Source organism: Phodopus roborovskii, unplaced genomic scaffold, assembly GCF_943737965.1.
Source record: "Phodopus roborovskii unplaced genomic scaffold, PHOROB, whole genome shotgun sequence".
NCBI classification, from domain to species: domain Eukaryota; kingdom Metazoa; phylum Chordata; class Mammalia; order Rodentia; family Cricetidae; genus Phodopus; species Phodopus roborovskii.
This window is the reverse complement of record NW_026126418.1, coordinates 71,057,924-71,077,186: the sequence shown is the minus strand read 5'-3', so window position 1 is coordinate 71,077,186 and position 19,263 is coordinate 71,057,924. Positions and strand designations below refer to the sequence as shown.

At 45.8% G+C, this 19,263-nt stretch overlaps 1 protein-coding gene across 2 annotated transcripts; it reads right to left on the bottom strand.

Annotated features, from left to right (window-relative positions):
• Window positions 1-2,554: 2,554 nt before the first annotated feature.
• On the bottom strand, window positions 2,555-13,347 carry Set (SET nuclear proto-oncogene). Of its 2 annotated transcripts, none has more exons than XM_051185059.1 (8): window positions 13,221-13,347; window positions 6,787-6,844; window positions 6,034-6,176; window positions 5,786-5,889; window positions 5,580-5,693; window positions 5,064-5,234; window positions 4,747-4,893; window positions 2,555-4,284 (listed from the first exon to the last, which is right to left on the bottom strand). In XM_051185059.1, the coding sequence occupies exons 1-8, from the start codon at window positions 13,330-13,332 to the stop codon at window positions 4,261-4,263; spliced, it is 873 nt and encodes a 290-aa protein (XP_051041016.1). In that variant the 5' UTR covers window positions 13,333-13,347; the 3' UTR covers window positions 2,555-4,260. The 2 variants fall into 2 exon arrangements, with proteins under 2 accessions (XP_051041016.1, XP_051041017.1); XM_051185060.1 differs by lacking the exon at window positions 13,221-13,347 and adding an exon at window positions 8,217-8,651.
• Between the last annotated feature and the right edge of the window lie 5,916 nt (window positions 13,348-19,263).

Here is a 19,263-nt window from a genome sequence, read left to right as displayed (position 1 = left end):
ACAATAACTTACTCTACAGAGTTCCAGGGTAGTCAGGGGCACAAAGTGACCTTGCAGACTCCCATCCCTACTCAAGGATTACTAAAGGACTGGATCCCTTTAGTAGTTTACAGGTGGCTGAAGTTTCACTATATTTCTTTCTGCAGGGAGTAGTCAAATGCTGGATTTTACACAAGATTGGCAAACCCCTGCAAGATTGCAAACCTCTAGCCTCTCCTATATATCACTACTAAAGCACCAGGAAGCTGAATGAAACGGTCAGGTGCCTCACATGGAGGAATGGAGTCAAGATTCCATTAAGTCACCTGAAGTGTAAAGCCCAGTCACACCTACTGTCTGCTAGAACTTTACTCAGGCTGTAAGCCCAGCATCCAGCACATAACTCCATAGTTAGCTTACCTTTTCGATACTGGACCCATCTTAGATGTATTTCTCCCCACTAGTGCAGATATTTTAGGTCTCTTAGAGCAGACATCACCTGTCAAGCTGCTAAACATCCTGAAATTGAGCTGGGGGTGGTAGAGCATGCCTTTAATCCCAGCACTCAAAAAGACAGATACTGAATTCTAGGCCAACTTGGTCTACATAGCAAACAAATTTTAGGAAGTCAGGGTCATAAACCCTGCCTCCAAAAAATGAAAACAAAACCACCCCCCTCACCCTAATTTAATTATGGTGTGTGTGCTGAAGAGATGGCTCAGTGTTTACAAATGTACCAGCCCACCGTCAGGTAGCTCAACAATCATAATTCCAGTTAGATCCAATGCCGTATTCTGGCCTACAAGAGCACACATATACACATTCAGCATACACAGGAAGTAAACATCCAAACACAGCACACATTCACAAACTTTTAAATGTTATTTTTAATTTTGTTATGGCTGTTTCACCTCCATATCTGTGCGTCATGTATATGCAAAGAGGTCAGTAGAGTGACATTTGATGCTTCAGGATGCTTCTGTGGATTTTGAAAAATAAACTTGGGTCCTCTTCAAGAGTAACAAACAAGTGCTTTTAACCTCTAAATCCATCTCCAAAATTTAAACTTTCATATACACAGGCAAGGTTCTGGTGTCTTGGAACTCCTTCTGTAGACTAGGGTGTCCTTGAACTCAGAGACCAGCCTGCCTTCTATCAAATAAAGCAAACAGAGCTTTGAGACAGGGTTTCTGTGTAGGCTAGTCACCAGCCATGCTGTATAGGGAAGGTCACTGCTGTCTAAACTGTCATTTATCTCAAGAACGGCAAGCAGCTCACTGGCTATTGCAATCACTTGGCCATCAAGTGGTAGTACTTGACAGATACACATCTTCAGGAAGGTCTGCACTGGCACAATGGGTCTGACACATGCTAGAGAATCACCCTGCCATTAATCAATGGCCCTAACATGGTTCCCACTACCCATCTTTTTTGAGACAAGCTCATCCTCCTGGAACTCATCTTGACTACTTATAAAACAGTAAGTATGGCCCACTTTGCTAGTCCTTTCATGCCTCATATACACCCCTTAAGGTCGGCACAGAAACCCTCTGTGGCACAGCTAAGCCCAGGAAGCTGTTAGGCTTTCTCATCCCAATCCTGGAGATCCTATGTTCAAAGAATAGAGTAGCAATATCAAGGGTTATACTATTTCCTTCAAAGGCCTCCAAACATGATACTAGCCCCCAGGAAACCATTAAGGAACTAATGATTTAACTGACATTGTAAGTGATGCTTGTAGTCCCCATTTGGAACACACTGTGGCCAAATTCATCACATATCCAGAAAAATAAAAATGGCTGAAAAGATGGCTCAGTCGGAACACTGGCTGCCCTTCCAGAGGATCAGGGAATTCTAGCCCCAAGGAATCCCAATGCCCTCTGCTGGCCTTCTACAAGTAGCATACATAAGCAAAATACTCATATTGACATTAAAAAAAATAAAGGTTACAAGGTCCCACAGGGCTGTGCCTTTAATCCCAGCACTCAGGAAGCAGAGACAGGAGAATTTCTGAGTTTGAGGGCAGCTTGGTCTACAGAGTGAGTTCCAGAACAGGCTCCAAAGCTACAACAGAAAAACCCTGTCTTAAAAATCCAAAAGTTACAAGGTACCATGTAGTACTCTAACTTCCTGAATCCTGGAGTTCACAGGTGTTATGCTACTCCCAGAAGCCCTACATACTGGGGAAACAGATTGGAGTATGCCAGAGTCAAGGACTATCTATAGTGCAAGGCAACTCATTGATTCCTAGCTAGTAGAGAGTGGTAAGAGTACAGATGTAAAAAATACAACATACTAGTTAACAACAACAACAAAAAAAAGGGTTAGGGATATATTAATCTTAAAATAGCACACACACCCCAACTCCACCAACATTTTTGATTCCTGGAGTCAGGATTCACTGTCCAAGGCCAGTACCCTCCCTCAATCATGAAGACTATCCAGTCATGTCTGAATCTGGTACATACCTTTTGTATATTTGTACCTGGGCCATAACTACTAAATACCCTCAGTATCCCCAGCCATTAAATACATCTTCTAAGCCTCCACAAAACAAGGACCCCAGTCCAAAAAAAAATCTTTATGTTCCTTTATTGGAGCAAGATTCCTGACGTATACAGTGATGTATTTACTAAACAGAGTCCTGTGCAGAAATTACACACTATCCATCTAGACAGATTTCGGTTACACTTTGCCTATTGATGGAGTAGTTCCATTTATAAAGTTTTATACATCAAAAAACTTTGAATTTGACCAGGCTGTCCATTAATCATCTCTGAAAAAGTGGCATTTAATTTTAGCTCTATTTTACACTAAAAAGCTTATGCATCAGGTAGCTTCCCAAAACATAATTCTCTGCATAATGGTGTTGAGCAGACATGAGCTCTTTATCCACCCAGTTCAGAGTCACATCTGAGAGTTGCTACATACCTGGGACAGAGCACTTCTGACCACCCCATGGACTGCATACTTTGACAGCCCACTTTCTTGACCAGTTCACACTGCCAATGTAGACATGCCAGCAGCTGTCCTTTGTACAAATGGCACACAAAGGTCTGTGACATGGTAGGAGCAGGTACTGTCAAAATATCCAGGTAACTAAAGGCCCACTTTAAAAAAAAAAAAATGCCAAATTGAGACAAAAATCAAGGTTCAAAGTCCACGGCAGCAAACTATACCCAATCACCCAGTTACAGACATTAAGACACGGTTCAAATCCCTTTAACTCAGTCTGCATAGCCCTGAGGTCATCCTGCAAAGTGCGTATCAAAAAATACCAAGTTAAGGAGTTTGACATGTCATTATGCAGGTCAAACTTGGAAGGTATATTGAGCATCTGCCCTGACAGAAAAGCATCCGGTCCTTTGTGTACACATTGGTTTTATTGTAACAAAGCAACTTGTACACTTCAACATTTAAAAATGAGCATCTTTTTCCTTCCAGTGAAAACCAAAAAAAAAAAAAAAAAAAAAAAAAAAAATAAAAAAAAAAATAAAAAAAAATTAAAAATAAAGTTACAACAGAGAATGTCAATTCCAAATAAAACCCTTCAGGTTCTGCTGATTCTCCCATTGAGTGGCAGGGCTCAAGTCATCGTTAGGAGAGAATTTTATTTTAAAAGTGTCACCTTAAACTGCAAGGATGTCTGTTAAACATCACAATTAAACATGCCAAAGGAGAAGCCATGTTGTCACAATGCCCACTTACCCCCCCCAGACACCTCAAACCCACCCTTGCTGACCTTCTATACCCCCCTTTTTTTCTTTTTTTTTTTTTTTCTTTTTATTAAACAAGAGAAAGTAGACAGATACATGTTGGTAAATGCTAACTGTCTGTATTCACATAGAGACACAGTGTAATCTCTGAGCCCAATATACAGAGAAAGGAAAAAAGCTAGAATTCTATGCACTACTACACAGGGGCCTAGCAACCCCCCAGCCTCCAGCAGAGCCCAGGGAGCCAGAGGGCTTTTCTTTTTCCCCCACAGAGCACATTGGCGGTGTTGAATCCATAGTTTGAGACGAAGATTAAAAAATAAAAAAATGAATTTAGAACAGAAGAGTGGAGATTCTTTTCTCATTGTATTTTGTTTAAGGTATTTCCCCCCAAGTAAGTTGAGAACCATGGTGTTGAGAAGAGACCTCAAAAAACGGGCGACTGAGCACAAGAGGGATTGGGGAGGGGAGGGAAACGACTGCAACTTGCTCCCGGGGACTGGAGAAAATTAAAAATAAAAGAAAATTTAAAAAAAAGAGGGTTGGAATCCATCAGTCTTCTGTGCTAGTCATCCTCGCCTTCATCCTCCTGAAAGAATAAGTACCAGTCAACTGTTAGGGCAAGCTGTTAAGACCTTTCTCCCTAACCCTTCAAACTAACACACAATGCTCTTTGGACAGCACCCAGTTCTCTTAGCCTAAATATGAATCCTCATTATGTTAGCACTGGCGGAGAGGGTATTTTCACAGATTAAAGAGCACTTCAGGACCCTTGCATCCACACACATACAGTGGCTCAGTCACCCTTAAGGGGATCCAATGCCCACTTCTAATAGTTGCAGGTAAGTCACGTGTAGTGCAGAGACATGTAGGCAAATAACCCATACAAATAAAAATTTAAAACAAGGGGTAAAAAGACCTAAATATTAAGATCTCACCTTCCTCAACCTACAACTATTTTAGCCATTTCCATATTCTAATTACATTAATCCTACAGTTCTATTATATTTTAGATAATCTCCAAAGTCACTGGGGACTGAAGTTTCCTTACCTCTCCTTCCTCCCCTTCGTCATCATCTTCATCCTCTTCACCTTCATCTTCATCCCCTTCTTCATCAATATCTTCCAAGCCTTCCTCCTCTTCATCATCATCATCATCATCTTCTGCCTCTCCTTCTTCATCATCCATATCAGGAACCTTTAAAAAAAAAAAAAAAAAAAAAAAAAGCAAATTTCTTGAAAGTCGGCACTAACAATTTCCTCTAAAGATCAAATTAAGAAAGCAAAACAAAAACCCAAACAATGTTCCTTTATGAACTTAATTTGTAGGACACATTCCTACCCTCAAATCAATGAGCACCAACTCACCAAATAGTACTGCAAGGGGTTTGGCCAAATATCGTCTTTGATGACCTCTCCTAACTCATCTGCACCTGCATCAGAATGGTCAGTGAACCAGGTAAAGAAGCTCTCTGGCTCTTCGTGCTGCCTCTTCCTGCTGGCTTTATTCTGCGTTTGACTTGAGCGTTTTGTCAAATCCTAAATTAAAAAACAATAACAAAAAAAACAAAAACATCAATGTGTCCTATATTAGCTTTCTTCAGCACCCAAATGCCCCCAAAGGACAAAAGATCACTGTAGAGAAAGCATTTGTAACAGCTTTCACAGAAGGATTTATCTTACCAACTGTCTGACTTGATACAATTATATCTACTATACAAGTCAGACCCTGTCTTGAACTGAAAAATGTGTAAGATACTACAATATGAAAATTTTCTACAACTAGTATTACATCTGGAATTTCAGCACTTTCACCCAAAAATATAAGGCATTGAGCACTAGTAGTCAATATAAGACTCATCTGAGCCACTCTATATGAAATACCTTTCCAGATTTCCATTTGATTTCAGTGGACTTTGAAGATGGGTCACCACTCTCATTCAGATGAAATTCTTTGGAAAGAACTTTATTTTCAAAGTAAGGATTTTCATCAAAATACTGTAAAAGATCAAAATATTAGAAACCAATAAACAACTAAAATTCAGAGCACATATTCATTTTCATAGGCAAGCAGGATATTAACTACTTACAAAATCTATTCTGTAACCTGATTTAATGTCTTCAAATTCTGTCACTTCAACTCTGGTCAAGTAATGTAGAGCTTCCTCGTCTTCCTCCCCAAGCAGTGCAGACACTAGACAAGCAACACAGATCAGTTCAAGTTTGAATGGAGAATGCTTACAAATTCAGGAACTCTGTCTACAGCCCTGCCCCAGACCTCCCCAACTCCAGGACAAATAAATGCTCTAACACTCAGTACAGCTGACCCACCACATACCTTGTGGATGGTTGACAAATGTTGTTACCCAAAAATTTGGGATTTTGGCGATCAATTCTGACCTCTTCTGGAAAAATGGCTGGCGGAGTTTGTTATATTTTTGTTCTACTTTCAAAATTTCCTCACTGGCTTGTTCATTAAGTCTGAAACAATGAAGACATGTTGAATATGATTATTACTTGACAAATATAAACTGTTAAGGCTACAACATGTTCTTTCTTACTAGCTTCAGAACTGCAAAAGATCCATTTACAGAAGCAGACTACCTAGATTACTTAGACTTCCTAGCTTACTTACCCCTGAAGCCTAGAATAAAAAACTAAGGCAGTAAAGCTAAATATCCAATTTGACACATCTTAGCAACAATGTTGTCTCCCCCTTGGGGACTAGTATCTGCATTCCTTGCCCCCATGCCTCTCTGGGAACCAAAACCAGAGCTAACTGCTTGTCTCCAGTATTGATAACATTGTATTTCAGTGTACTCCATTTTTTGGCGGATTCAGATTGTTTCCCAGCAGCAGAAGTATTAAGTTAAGAAACATGAAACATTTTTTGCCATATACTTCTCTATGAAAATTCAGACATCAAAACAGGCAAATTTCTTAGCCTTTAAAAACAAATCCAACCTACAATCTCCCTCCACCTGGGAAGTTGAGGCACTGTTTACTTTAAACCACGATTTGTGACCAGGCCAAGAAACAGGGCTTTCAGATTCAAGAAAACATCCATAAGGTGAATTAAATTCAAATTTACCTGTCTATTTCATTTTGTACTTCATCAATGTGTTCAATTGCTTCTTGCTGTTCTTTTTCTGCAAAACAAAAGGAACACAAGACTCACTACAAATTACAAGCTACACTTCCTGATACTGTGAACTCAACAGTAAAACTGCTAGAAATGTGCTTACTACAAAGCATGCTCCCCACGTGTTCAAGCATGCAGTTGACAAATTACTTTCTCACTACTCGACCTTTCACAAATTAAGGTATTGGCTGGCTACTCGGAAAAAATGCTTCATTACTGGTTCACTTTTTAAAGAGTTATTTCATTACAAGAGTTCAATCACCCACCTTCGTTATGAAAGATGAGGGAGAGGCTTATTAGCCTCATTCAGAAATTCTTCGTGTTTATTACTAATCACATTACACACTTACAATAGAATGGTGCCAGATGCTAACTTAATGTGGAAACTAATCTATGACAAATTGCGATACTACCAACTGGTACAACCTCTTTAAAAAAAATACTGCTTTGACTACGATTATCAACATATACCGACAAAGAACCAGTCACCAAAGTACCATAGTCGTCTTTCAATCTTAGAATGCGAAACTGATTCCAACCTGACCTTACTCTTCCAACCCTATCCTGAGACTGGTCATCGCACGCGGCCCTGCAGAATTTCTGAACACTTAAGTAGGAAAATGCCGTTCCAAAACTTGGAGGCACAAGGAGTTAAGGGGGTGTGCTCCTAATTCTTGCCCTTTTGTCCGGTGAGGCTGTGAAGGCTTTTACAACGCTAAGTGGGCGTGAAGGGGCCCGACCGCGCGGTTCATTTCCGGTAACTAGCCCTGGGGTCTGCAGATCCCCTCTGCTAAAAACGACCCTCCCGGAGAAGACTAAGCGTCCTACGAGCACTTGAAAGCCCCTGCAGCGTTTGGCCTCCGAGCCAGATTCCTCGCACACCCGGCGCGCCCGAGTGTGGCTGCCCCACGTGGGGTGCTGCAACCCGCTGAGTCCGGAGCATCCTCGCGCCGGCTCCGCGTCGCTACCCCGCCCCAGACCTAAGCTCCCGGCTCTGCCGCGGCGCCGGCCCCGGGCGGGAAGCAGGGTGGCGGGAGAGGCCGGGACGCAGGGCTGCGTCCGGCCGCACCATGTGGCGGCGGCGGCGGCTGATGGGAGCGAGGCATCATGGCGGAGCACAATAAAGAGAGGCTTCTCGGGAGGGAGGGAGGGGGAGGAGAGCGCGGGCGGGGGAAGGGGGGGTCTCCGCCCGCCGCGCAGGCCGCAGCGCCCCCGCCTCGTCCGCACAGCCCGCCGCCACGGCGCCACCCCGGGCCCCCGAGCCCGCGCCGCACACAAAAAGGGCGCCGGGTCCGCGGCCGCCGCGCGCCCCCCTCAGCCCCGCGGCCCGGGCCGAAAGATGGCGGCGCGGCCGGGCCCCCGCCGCGCCCGGTCCTCACCTGAGGTCTCGTCGGCCCCGTCGTGGTTGGAGTTGAGCTCCTTTTTACTGGTTTTGGCCGTCGGCGCCGACATGGTGCCCACCGCGGTCGGGGCGGGGAGCGGGGAGGGGGAGCGAAGGGACGGCCAAGGGGGCGGCCAGCGGCTTCCCCTCACGCCACACGCGCGGCGCCCGCTTGCTCCGGCCGCCTCCTCCCGGCGCTCTCTTGCTCGCCCTCCCCCTGGCTGCCTGGCGCTGCCCGCGGGGCCTGACGCCGAGGCAGGCCCGGGCGCGTTGTGGCGGGCCCCCGGGCCGGGCTCTCGCTGAAGGCGGGGAGGCGGCGGCGGCTCGGCTGGACTCCTCGACTCGCGCCCCGCGCTCCGGCTCGCTTCTCGATTGCCCTGAGCCGCCTCCTCCTCCTCCACCTCCTCTTCGCGGCGAGGGGCAGTCGGCAGTGCGCAGGCGCGCCTGGCCTGCGCAAGTCCCGCCCCCGAGCGGAGACGCTCGCGCCGCACAGCTATTGGCTGGGGCCGCGGGCCAGGGGGCGGGGCCTTAGCGGGTGGTGGTGGTGGTGGTGGGGACACTGGGGCCTGGACGAGAGGCGGGAGGAAGCGCCTCCGCGACGCATGGTCCGTCCCCCGCGCGGCGCTCCCCTCCCCCGCTTTCCCCTTCTCTAGCCGACCCGGGACGTTTGCGCGCGGCGGCGGGCGCGCGGTGACTTAAGGGGCGGGGCCTCCTCTCCCCAATACCCGCGCATCACGTGGTGGCTGAGCGGCTTCCCTTTGCGGGGCGGACGGGGGGCGCCGGAGAGGGGGTGCGCGCAGCCCCTCGGAAGTGTAGGCCCTGGGAATATACACTACACACCGGCCTGAGTTCTGCACCCCGGGCACAGCTGGTCGCACCTTCTCTTCGCGAGAGAAAGAAGCACCTCCATCCTTTTTTCTAGATGAAGAAGCTGCGTTCCCAACTCAAAACTCTGGGCTTGTGTGCAAACCTACAAACAGTTCATCTATCCAGTCTACTCACAGGGCCCCTGGGACAAGTCAAGCCTCCTCTCTGCACTTGGTTCTGAAATTTCAAAAGCTGTCACATGTCATACTTAAACAGGGTCACACTAATGTTTAAGTCCTCTGAATGTAGGAAGCGACATTCTGCCACAGATCCTTCAGCCTAACTTAGTACCAGATGTGCCCACCTCGGCGATGAGAGGAGAGCAGTTTTTGGAATTTTGGAAATATTTAAGCTTCTTAAACATCAAAGGCTAAAACAGCAAAAACCAGTTTTAGGTTAAAAAGCCCTTAAGCACTATGTCGGGAGGAGGCTTTTCTGTTTAAAGTTTTCCAGAGCTTGAAAACATAGCAGTTCTCGTCTACCTGTACCCCAAAACGTGTCTTGGAAAAGACAGAAATCTCTCTACCTGGGTGCTCTGCAACTCCCAGCATTCCTGTTTTATTATCAGCTCTTAAAGATAAAGACATGTGGCTTTAATAGTCAAGGCATTCATGGTTGGTGACAAATGGGTGTAAAATACAGCATACATACACAATCTCCATCAACTTCAGGAAATTCAACTAAGCCTTCTGGTGCACCTTACGCCCAATTCGGTGAATCCCATTCATCTATTGCAATTGGTAAACTTAAACCTGTCAACTGTTGTTGCCACTAAGGAGTCCCAGTAAGGATCCCAACAGCTCACAAGCACAGGGATCTCAAGCACATACAACTGTGGACAGGTTTCTTAAAGAGGGAAATGTCTGACAAAGAAGTAAAAAGCAGAGGAATACCATTTGCTAAATGCCTGTAACATTTGTTAAATGTCTGGTAAAACTTTCACCATGGATAATTTCATGATAGTCTTGTGAGGTCCTGGTGTAGTTGCAAAGAAATTCCACAAAGAGACTGAGGCCTAAAGAAGAGCCTAGAGCTGAGGCCAGCCTGGGCTAGCTACAGTGTGCAGCAGTGTCACAAAGGGAAAACAAAAAAGTTAGCTGTCAGCTCCTGAGAGGCCTGCCACACCTGGGGTTTTGGCTATATTTTCATGCACGCCTCCTTCCATACAAAGTAGGTTTTATGGCTAATTAATCTTTGCGTATTGAGAATTGAACCTGGGACCTGGTTCTTGCTAGGCAAGTCCTCTCTAGTACTTAACTCATCCCCCACCTCCCCACCCCCATCCCAGTCTCAAACTGAACTCATAAGGTCAGATGCAAAGTACATTTTACAAATAAAATTAAACCTGAGGTAATGTGACTGAAAACCGGAGCCTGTTGCCTGCTAGGCTGTCATCACCACAAAGCCCACCCCCAACTGTACTTTACATGAGACAGAATGGATAAACTATTTTCTTTGAGGGGGCCTGAAACTATGTAGACCAGGATGACTTTACACTAGTTGTGCTCTTCCCACCCAAAACCCCTTAATATCTTAAATGTGGCCTAAGAGACACAACTGACATCAACACTTGGCATACACACAAAAACAACACACAGGCTACTAAGAATTACAGATCTGCCCTGCATTTGGTTGCACACTCCTTTAATCCAAGCACTCCAGAGGCAGGAAGACCTCCTGTGAGTTTGAGGCCAGCCTGGTCTATAGAGTTCCAGGACAGGCTCCAAAGTCACACGAAGAAACACTCTCAAAGAAGAATGACATCTGTTTCTTTCCCTTTGTATTACCACAAAAGGTTAAAAATCATTTTTATTTTACATATAATAGTGTTTTGTCTGTGTATATAATATAGGTGTACCATGTTGCTGCAGGTGCAAGGGAAGCCAGAACAGGATGCTGGCTCTTACTGGAGCACCATGTGGGGTGCTGGAAAACTAAATCCAAGTCCTCAGTAAGGCCAGAATGCTCTTATCTTTCCTTTTTTAATTACAAGCTGTACCTCATTACAGACTTCATGGTCCACTCCTAGAGCTACTTTCTTGTCTGAAAAACTGATGTTTTAACCACGACGACTGGCCCACAAGGTTCGTACCATCACCCATACAGCATGTATCAAGGAAGTACCTGATCTATGTTAAGACCCAAAAGGCTTGAGGGGCCACCTTCTCATTAGACACTGGCCTTCAAGTGGAGGAAATGGAGAAAGACTATAGTAAGCCAGGCAGTGTTGGTGCATGCATGCCTTTAATGTCAGCACTCCTGAAGCAGAAACAGATGGATCTCTGTGAGTTTGAGGCCAGCCTGATCTACAGAGCAAGTTATAGGACAGCCTCCAAAGCTACAGAGAAACCCTATCTGGAAAAACCAAGGGGGGAAAAAAAAGGAAAAAAAGAGAAAGGCAGGCGGATCTCTGTGAGTTCAAGACCAGACTGGTCTACAAGAGCTAGTTCCAGGACAGGCTCCAAAGCTACAAAGAAACCTCATCTGGGGAAAAAACCCAACTGAAAGGCCCAGCCTGGATGCTATCAGGAAGCTACCAAGCACTGCACTCTCCATGCTGGTGCTCTAGGGGCTATTGTGATGTGAGTTTGGCCGGCCAACTAGTGTCCGTCCAACTGGGTACACTGAGAAGGTTTGGTTACTCCTTCCCATTCCTTGTGGTTTACCTAATTACTGCTAGCAAACTAAATGGAATACCATGCAGCAAGTTTTGGGCCCCATACCAATGCCTCTAATCCCGGACAAGAAAGTTCAAGGTCACTCCTGAACTTGGTATCTACCAAACCCTTTCTTTAAAAAAAAAAAAAGAAGCACCAGGCAGTAGTGGCACACTCCTTTAATCCCAGCACTTGGGAGGCAGAGGCAGGCGGATCCCTGTGAAGTCAAGGCCAGCCTAGTCTACAGAGCGAGTTCCAGGACAGAGAAACTGTCTCGAAAAAAAAAAAAACCACGAAAATGCAGGTGGTGCCTGCCTTTAATCCCAGGATGATAGAGGCAGAGTACCAAGGTCAACCAGGGCTGCAAATGAAGACCCTGTCTTTATCACTCTGGGGCACAGGGCAGGTCTTTGACTGCCATTTGAAAGGCGAGCGACTAAAAACAGCGAAGTTTAACAGAACCACAGAAGTGCTGAGGTGTCGACTCCACTCGGTTCCTAGTGTCCCTTCCGCCCGTGGCACTAAAGTTCAGCCAAACCGAAACTTTCCCTGTTTCCCTACCCTGTACAGGACCCAAGCCAGTACTTCACCGCTGCACGACTCGGAGCTGTGTCTAAGAAACGCATCCCTCATGGTCAACATAGGAAGGCAAAAAAGTGCAGGCACGAAAATCACGATCTAAATGTTAAATGGGGAAAGCGCTAGCATGGGGCGACACTGGGTGCGGTCAACAGTAACTTCTGATAGGGACTTAGGCTCAGAGAGAGAAGCTAGAGACTGATCTCCCCTCATACCGCCTCGGAGGGGGGGGTGAGCACGGGTTTCCTGACAGAGGACAAATAGGTGTCCAGGGCCGGAGGTGAGAACGCAGCTCCAGTCGTTTAGACGACATTATAGGTGCAAGAGGAAGACCACCACATAGAGAACCAGAAGTGGGTGGGGACCAGGTGAGCAGGGTCCCTGGTACCGGAAGTCTTAGTTTGTACCTGGAGGGCAACCGAGCTAGAGGCTGTCTTACAAGTCTGGGAGCCGGTCACGTGACTACTTTCCTCGGGCAGGATGGGAGAAGGAAGCTGGGAGCCACACGAGGTGGCAGTAATTCAGGCCAGAATTGTGGGCTGGCGGCTGCACCAACGGGGAAACCGACCTGAGAGGGCTTGAACCTCCAGGACTCGGCGTTGGAAGGGCTCAGAATGGTTGGTGGTGCATTTACTCGTGCAGAAGCTCCACATGAGAGTTTGGGGGCTGGGAAGAGCAAGCTGGGTCCCACGTGGTGTCGTGGGCCAGAGGAAGTCCCCCTCTGCACGGGCTTCCCAGTCCCGCGCTTTCTGCTCCTTCTCTTAGATCTTCCTCATTCCCCGCCGCCCCGAGCTGAGAGCCTTTCGGGAGAGTTTGTGGGGGTCCCATTTCCAGAAGGATCGGGGCAGAGAAAGGCCAATCAGAATCGATCACCAAGGAAACGCAATGGAGGAACTTACCTCCCTTCGGCAGGCCGAGAGAGGCAGCAGACTTGTCCTCCAGCTTCGCGGCAGGAACCGATTTGGGTTTCTTGGACTGAGGCAGGAGCACAGACTGCCGCTTCGGGGCCATGGCGCGAGGGAACTGGCGTGAAGCCGGTGGCCAGAGCCTCGGTACTTAGTGAAGGAAGAAAGTCGCAGGAACTGAAGCGACTTCAGGTGCGGGAGATTTAAGTCGGCTTCGCAGCCGCCCTGCCCGCGGGGGATATTTACATGACAGTGGGACACACACCCCCACGCCCCTTCTCCCAGCCTCCTTGCCCTCCCTCCAATCAGCAGAAACTTCTTTGAGTTGCTCTCGGCAGGGGCTTCCCGGCGTTGGAGGAGGGGGCGGCTTCGGCTAGAGCAGTGCTGGGCTGCCTTTGAACCCCGGTTGCACTGGGAAGCCAGCGGCCGGTGGCCCTGCCCGCCACCCAGAGTCCCTGCGCTGCGCTGCCCGGACCCCATCGAGAGTTCTTCCTCTTTCTCTCCACCCCCCCCCCCCAGTTTGGTCTCCGGAACACTTAGATACGTGCTATTGCCTCACCTCAGCCTGGAACATTCTTCACTCTCCCCAACCCCCCACCTACTCATGGATCTAGCTAGACTCCTTCCCAGCCTGCAGATCACCGCTTGGAGAGACAGATGAGTGTTGGAAGAAAAGGGATTCTCAGGCGAGAATTACAAAAATCGTAGCGGGTGAAGGGAGAAAAGATTTGGTGTATTCATTCCATTTACCCAAAAGGGCTTGAGTCAGAAAAATAAAATGCGCTGGCTCAGCCTGCAGTTTTTTTTTTTTTTTTTTTTTTTTTTTTTTTTTTTGAGACAGGGTTTCTCTGTAGTTTTGGAGGCTGTCCTAGCTAGAACTAGCTCTTGTAGACCAGTCTGGTCTCGAACTCACAGAGATCCACCTACCTCTGCCTCTCGAGTGCTGGTATTAAAAGCATGCACAACCACCGCCAGGCTTGTTTTTGTTTTTTGAAGACCCTTCTGCCTTTGCCTTAGGAGTGCTGGGATTACAGGCCTGCACTACCATGTTCGCTATTTAGGCTGTAATTTTAGCACTCAAATTGAGGCTGAAGGATCGCTGGTTTCAGACAAGCAGGGACTACCGTGCAAAACCCTGCCCCTACCCCCAACATTTGCGTGCACGCTCACATGTGGTGTTGATGATGGAATCAATGCCTCCAGAGCACTAACACGCTACCCTGCAGCTACACCTTGCTCCTGTGGGAAAGATTCCAGAGCACCTGGCTTGGGTGCCACATACCCAAGTAATAAACAAAGGTGACCAGGCACAGATGGCACAGGCCTTTAATCCCAGCATTCAGAAGACAGAAGCAGGCAGATCTCTCACTGCAAGGCCAACGTTGTCTACAGAGGGGGTTCCAGATGTTATAGAGAAACCCATCTCAAAAAAAAAAAAGGAAGAAGAAGAAAAGAAAAAGGAACAAATAAATGTGGAGAGTGTAGCACAGCAGTAGAACAAGTGCCTACCAATCGAAAAGCATACAAAATAAAAGGGAGCTGGACAAATTGAGATGGATGGGCAGGTAATGTGCTTGCTGTCAAGCCTGAGGACCTCAATTCTATTCTAACTTCTACAAGTAGTCCTATCACTATCCCATCACACACCGTGTGGTACACACATGCCACAATCACACAATTTTATTTTTAATTTTTTGGAGACACAGTTTCAAGATATAGCTTTGGCTGGCCTGGAGTTTACTACGTAGACTAGGCTGGCCTCAAACTCAAGATATCTGGCTGCCTCTGGAGTACTGAGATTAAAATCCTGTGCCACCAATCCCCAGAACAAAATAAAATGTATAAGTGTGCTTCAAGCCAGGCATAATGGCACAGACCTTTAACCCAAGCCCTCGAAGGCAGAGGCCTTAAGTTCCAGGCTAACGCATGTCCAAGGGAACACAATGAGATCCAGTCTCAAAAGGAGAGCAAAAGGAGAGGGGCTGGAGATGGGTGGCTCAGAGATTAAATATACTCCTTGCTCTTGCAGAGATGCCAGGTTCCATTCCCAGCCCCCATATGGCTGATTACAATTGTCTTTAACTCCACTTCCAGGAGATCTGACAGCCTTTTCTGGCCTCCTAGGGCAACAGACATACAAGTGATACACATTCATACAAACAGAACACCCATACATGTAAAATAAAAATTCTTTTAAAAGCAATTGTTGTAGCCAAGGCCAGCAATCTCAGCACTTGGGAATGAGGAAGGAATTTGGAGTTCAAGGTCATCCTTGAGCATATATATCTCACAAATTTAAGACCAGCAGTCTGGGCTACAGAAAGCTTTCTTAAACACACACACACACTAAAACAAAAGAATTAGTAACAATCCTAAAAGTTTTTTTTTTGGGGGGTTGTTGTTTTGTTTTTGAGACAGGGTTTCTGAGCTTTTCCTGGCACTCACTCTGTAGACTAGGCTGGCCTCTAACTCACAGAGATCTGCCTGCCTCTGCATCCCGAGTGCTGGGGTTAAATGTGTGCGCCACCAATGCCCAGCAAATCCTAAAGGTTTTTCAACTGAAGGGCAGGCAAGGAATTCTTAGCCAGTGGGAGGTTAGTACAATCACTCTGGAAAACTTCTGGGTCCACAGAGGCTGGAGATGAGCACAGCCCTAGCAACTATTCCCACTGTACTGTATCTCCAGCAGAAATACCTCCATAGTCCTGTGTGCAGGGGAACTCCTAGAGCACAAGAATTCATAATCGCACAGCCAACCTGTAAGGAACTAAAGCTTTTGTAAAAATGATAGGAATGAAGTTTAGAAACAATGTTCAATGAAAGACAAGAGACACACCTAGTGAACCGTGGGGTCTCATTGGCATAAATTACAGAATCTGGCCAGGCTTGGTGGATCACATTTATAATCCTCTGGCCCCTAAGGCTGAAAAAGGATTGAAGCAGCATGGAGGCCAGTCTGGTTTACACAGTAAGAACTTGTCTCAAAAAGAGGGGTGGGGAATGGCAGGATGATTCAACAGATAAAGGCTAACTGCATGAGTTTGATCCCTAGGATAAATGGTGGCGACCACACCAAAGATAAATAAGATAAAACAAAATAAATGTGCGTTTAAATTTTAGGGCTGGAGAGATGGTCCAGTGGTTAAGAGCACTAGCTGCTCTTCTAGGGTAGCCAGGCTCTATTTCTAGACCTACATGTCAATTCACAAGCATCTGTAACTCTAGGCCCAGAGGATCGTCTTCTGGTCTCCAGGGGCAATAGGCACATGGTTAGCACACATGTATTCAAAGCACTCATACACATATAACATAAAAATAATTGAAAAAAAATTCTCTTCTTTTGCTTTTTCAAAACAAGGTTTCTCTGTGTATCTCTGGAGCCTGTTCTAGAACTCACTTTGTAGACCAGGCTGGCCTCACCGAGAGATCTACCTGCCTCTGCCTCCTGAGTGCTGGGATTAAAGGCATGTGTCACTGCCACCAAACTGAAAATATTTTTAACATTTATTTTATATGTATGTGTGCACCTAACTGCATGTATGTGTACCACATATATGCTGAAGCCTCAGAGGCCAGAAGAGGCACTGGATCTCCTACAAGTGACATTGTGGACGTTTGTGAGCCACCATATGGGTGCTAGAAACTGAACCGTACCTTCTTCAAGAGGAATAAGTACTTTAAAAAAAAGTACTGAGTCTTCTTCCCACACACACATAATTAAATTTGTTTCACTTAAATAAAACAAGTAACTTCCTTCAGACTGAGGGTGTGGCTCAGGTAGTAGGATTTTAGCCCAGTCAGGCACAAAGCCCTGGGTTCCATTCTCAGCACCACAAACTTTTGACTACTCCTGTATGCCCATAATCCTACACTAGGGAGGTAGAGAGTCAAAATGATCAGAATTTCAAGAGCTCCATAGAGAATACAAGGCCAGCCAGGAACACAGGAAAACCTGCCCCCTGCAAAAAAAAAAAAAAAAAAAAAAAATACCCCAGTAGTGGTGGCACACACTTTTAATCCCAACACTCAGGAGGCAGAGGCAGGAGGATCTCTGTGAGTTTGAGGCCAGTCTGGCCTATAAAGTGAGTTCCAAAACCCAATCTCAAACCTCCTAAGAGAGAGAGAGAGAGAGAGAGAGAGAGAGAGAGAGAGAGAGAGAGAGAGAGAGAGAGTTCTTTGCTGGTCCTCAAACTCACAAAGATGCACTTGTCCAGCCTTGAAAATCTTGAAAAACAAAATAGTCTGAGCATGGTGGAACATGCCTTAAACACAGTGGCAAGTGAATCTCTGAGTTCTAAGCTAGCCTGGTCTACAAAGCAAGTTCCAGGCCAGCCAGAGCTACCCAAAGAAACCTTGTGTCAAAGAACAGAGCTGGGCAATGGTGGTGCATGCTTTTAAACTTAGAACTCAAGAGGCAGAGGCAGGTGAATCTCTGTGAATTTGAAGACAGCCTGGCCTACAGAGCAAGTTACAGGACACCAGAACTGTTACATAGCCAAAAACCAAACCAAAACAAAACAAAACAAAAATTACCAAAACAAACAGGGCAAAACAAATTGTAAGTACATTTTACATACTAAACCAATAAACATTTTCTCATATATTGTAAAAGTATTTTACTTAGGTTATTTGCTGCTTTCTTTCTTTCTTTCTTTATTTATTTATTTATTTGAGACAGGGTTTTTCTGTGGCTTTGGAGCTTGTCATGGAACTAGATCTTGTAGACCAGGATGCCTGGAATTCACAGAGTTCCACCTGCCTCTGCCTCCTGAGTGCTGGGACTAAAAGCATGTTCCACCACTGCTCGGCTTCTTTTGTTTTTAATTGAGGAAGACCCAGTAAAATGTTTGTTTGTACATAATGAAGTCACTCTGACACTTTTGATTCTTTTTATTTATGTATTTATTTTTGGCTTTTCAAGACAGGGTTTCTCTGTGTAGCCCTGGATGTCCTAGAACTAGCTCTGTAGACCAGGCCAACCTCAAACTCACAACGACCTGCCTGCCTCTGCCATTCAATTGATTCTTTTAATATATAAATACAGTTTTGCAGCCAGGTGGTGGTAGTGCATGGCTTTAATCTCAACACTTAGGAGGCAGAGGTAGGCAGATATCTGAGTTCCAAGCCAGCCTGGTCTACAGAATGAGTTCCAGAACCTCCAGGACTACACTGAGAAACCCTGTCTGGAATAACCTAAATAAATGAATAAATAAGTAAACATAACTTATTTGGTCCCTTTACTGTTACTTGTGAGTGTCATTTGTGTGTATATGATTTCAGGGCTGACCACTTGGTATTGGAGAACCAATTAGGGAGTTCACCCCTGGGGAAGAGTGTGTCTCCTGCCTTCAGCATTCCTTAGCTGCTTATGTCTATTCCTTAGTTGTTGTCTATGATGGGGTACTTTGAGATTCATGCTTTCCATGGTAGCATGTCTATTGATGTTGTATTTCTCTAGGTTTTGTTTAGGCAGCCATATTATTGAGGTGTCAGGGATGAAGCTTCCCTATTTGCTGGCATTACATTCCTGTGTTACCATGCCTAGGGGATGTTTTTCTTGTCAAATGATTTTTGCTTTTCCTCTTATAAGAGTCACATCATACAAAAATTCAGCTGGCTTTTCTTCTTATGCTACATGATTTTTTTTGTTTTTGTTTTTATTTATAGGCAGGTTCTCAGGTGGCTCAGGGGACATAGTTTAGAAGGCTTAATTTTATCTATACAACTATTTAAATAGCACATTTTCAACAAACTTGGTGCTGTAGTGAATGCCAGAAAATGATGTATTTCCAGATCATTTGCCTACACAAGGCATGCTCACTAACAATCAGTATGTACCAAATGTATCCAAGGCAGGCCATAGGCATCATGGTCAATGATGGGAGCAAAATACAAAATAACAGAATCTACCTGGCCTTTGAACAGACACCTTACAGAAGGAGATTGGAAGCATTGTGATTACACAGGGAAACCAAGAGAAGGTCCCAGAAAAATGACAGAGGGTCAGGGGATTGCAGAGGTGTTGATGGGAGAAGAG

Bases quoted from the DNA above. Each gene is read 5' to 3' on its own strand.
- Set (XM_051185059.1), bottom strand. From the start codon at position 13,332: ATGGCCCCGAAGCGGCAGTCTGTGCTCCTGCCTCAGTCCAAGAAACCC. The intron at 5,235-5,579 runs GTATTTCATATA...TTTTTAATTTAG, and splicing joins TCAAATGGAAATCTGGAAAG to GATTTGACAAAACGCTCAAG. The intron at 4,894-5,063 runs GTGAGTTGGTGC...TTTTTTTTAAAG, and splicing joins ACCCCTTGCAGTACTATTTG to GTTCCTGATATGGATGATGA.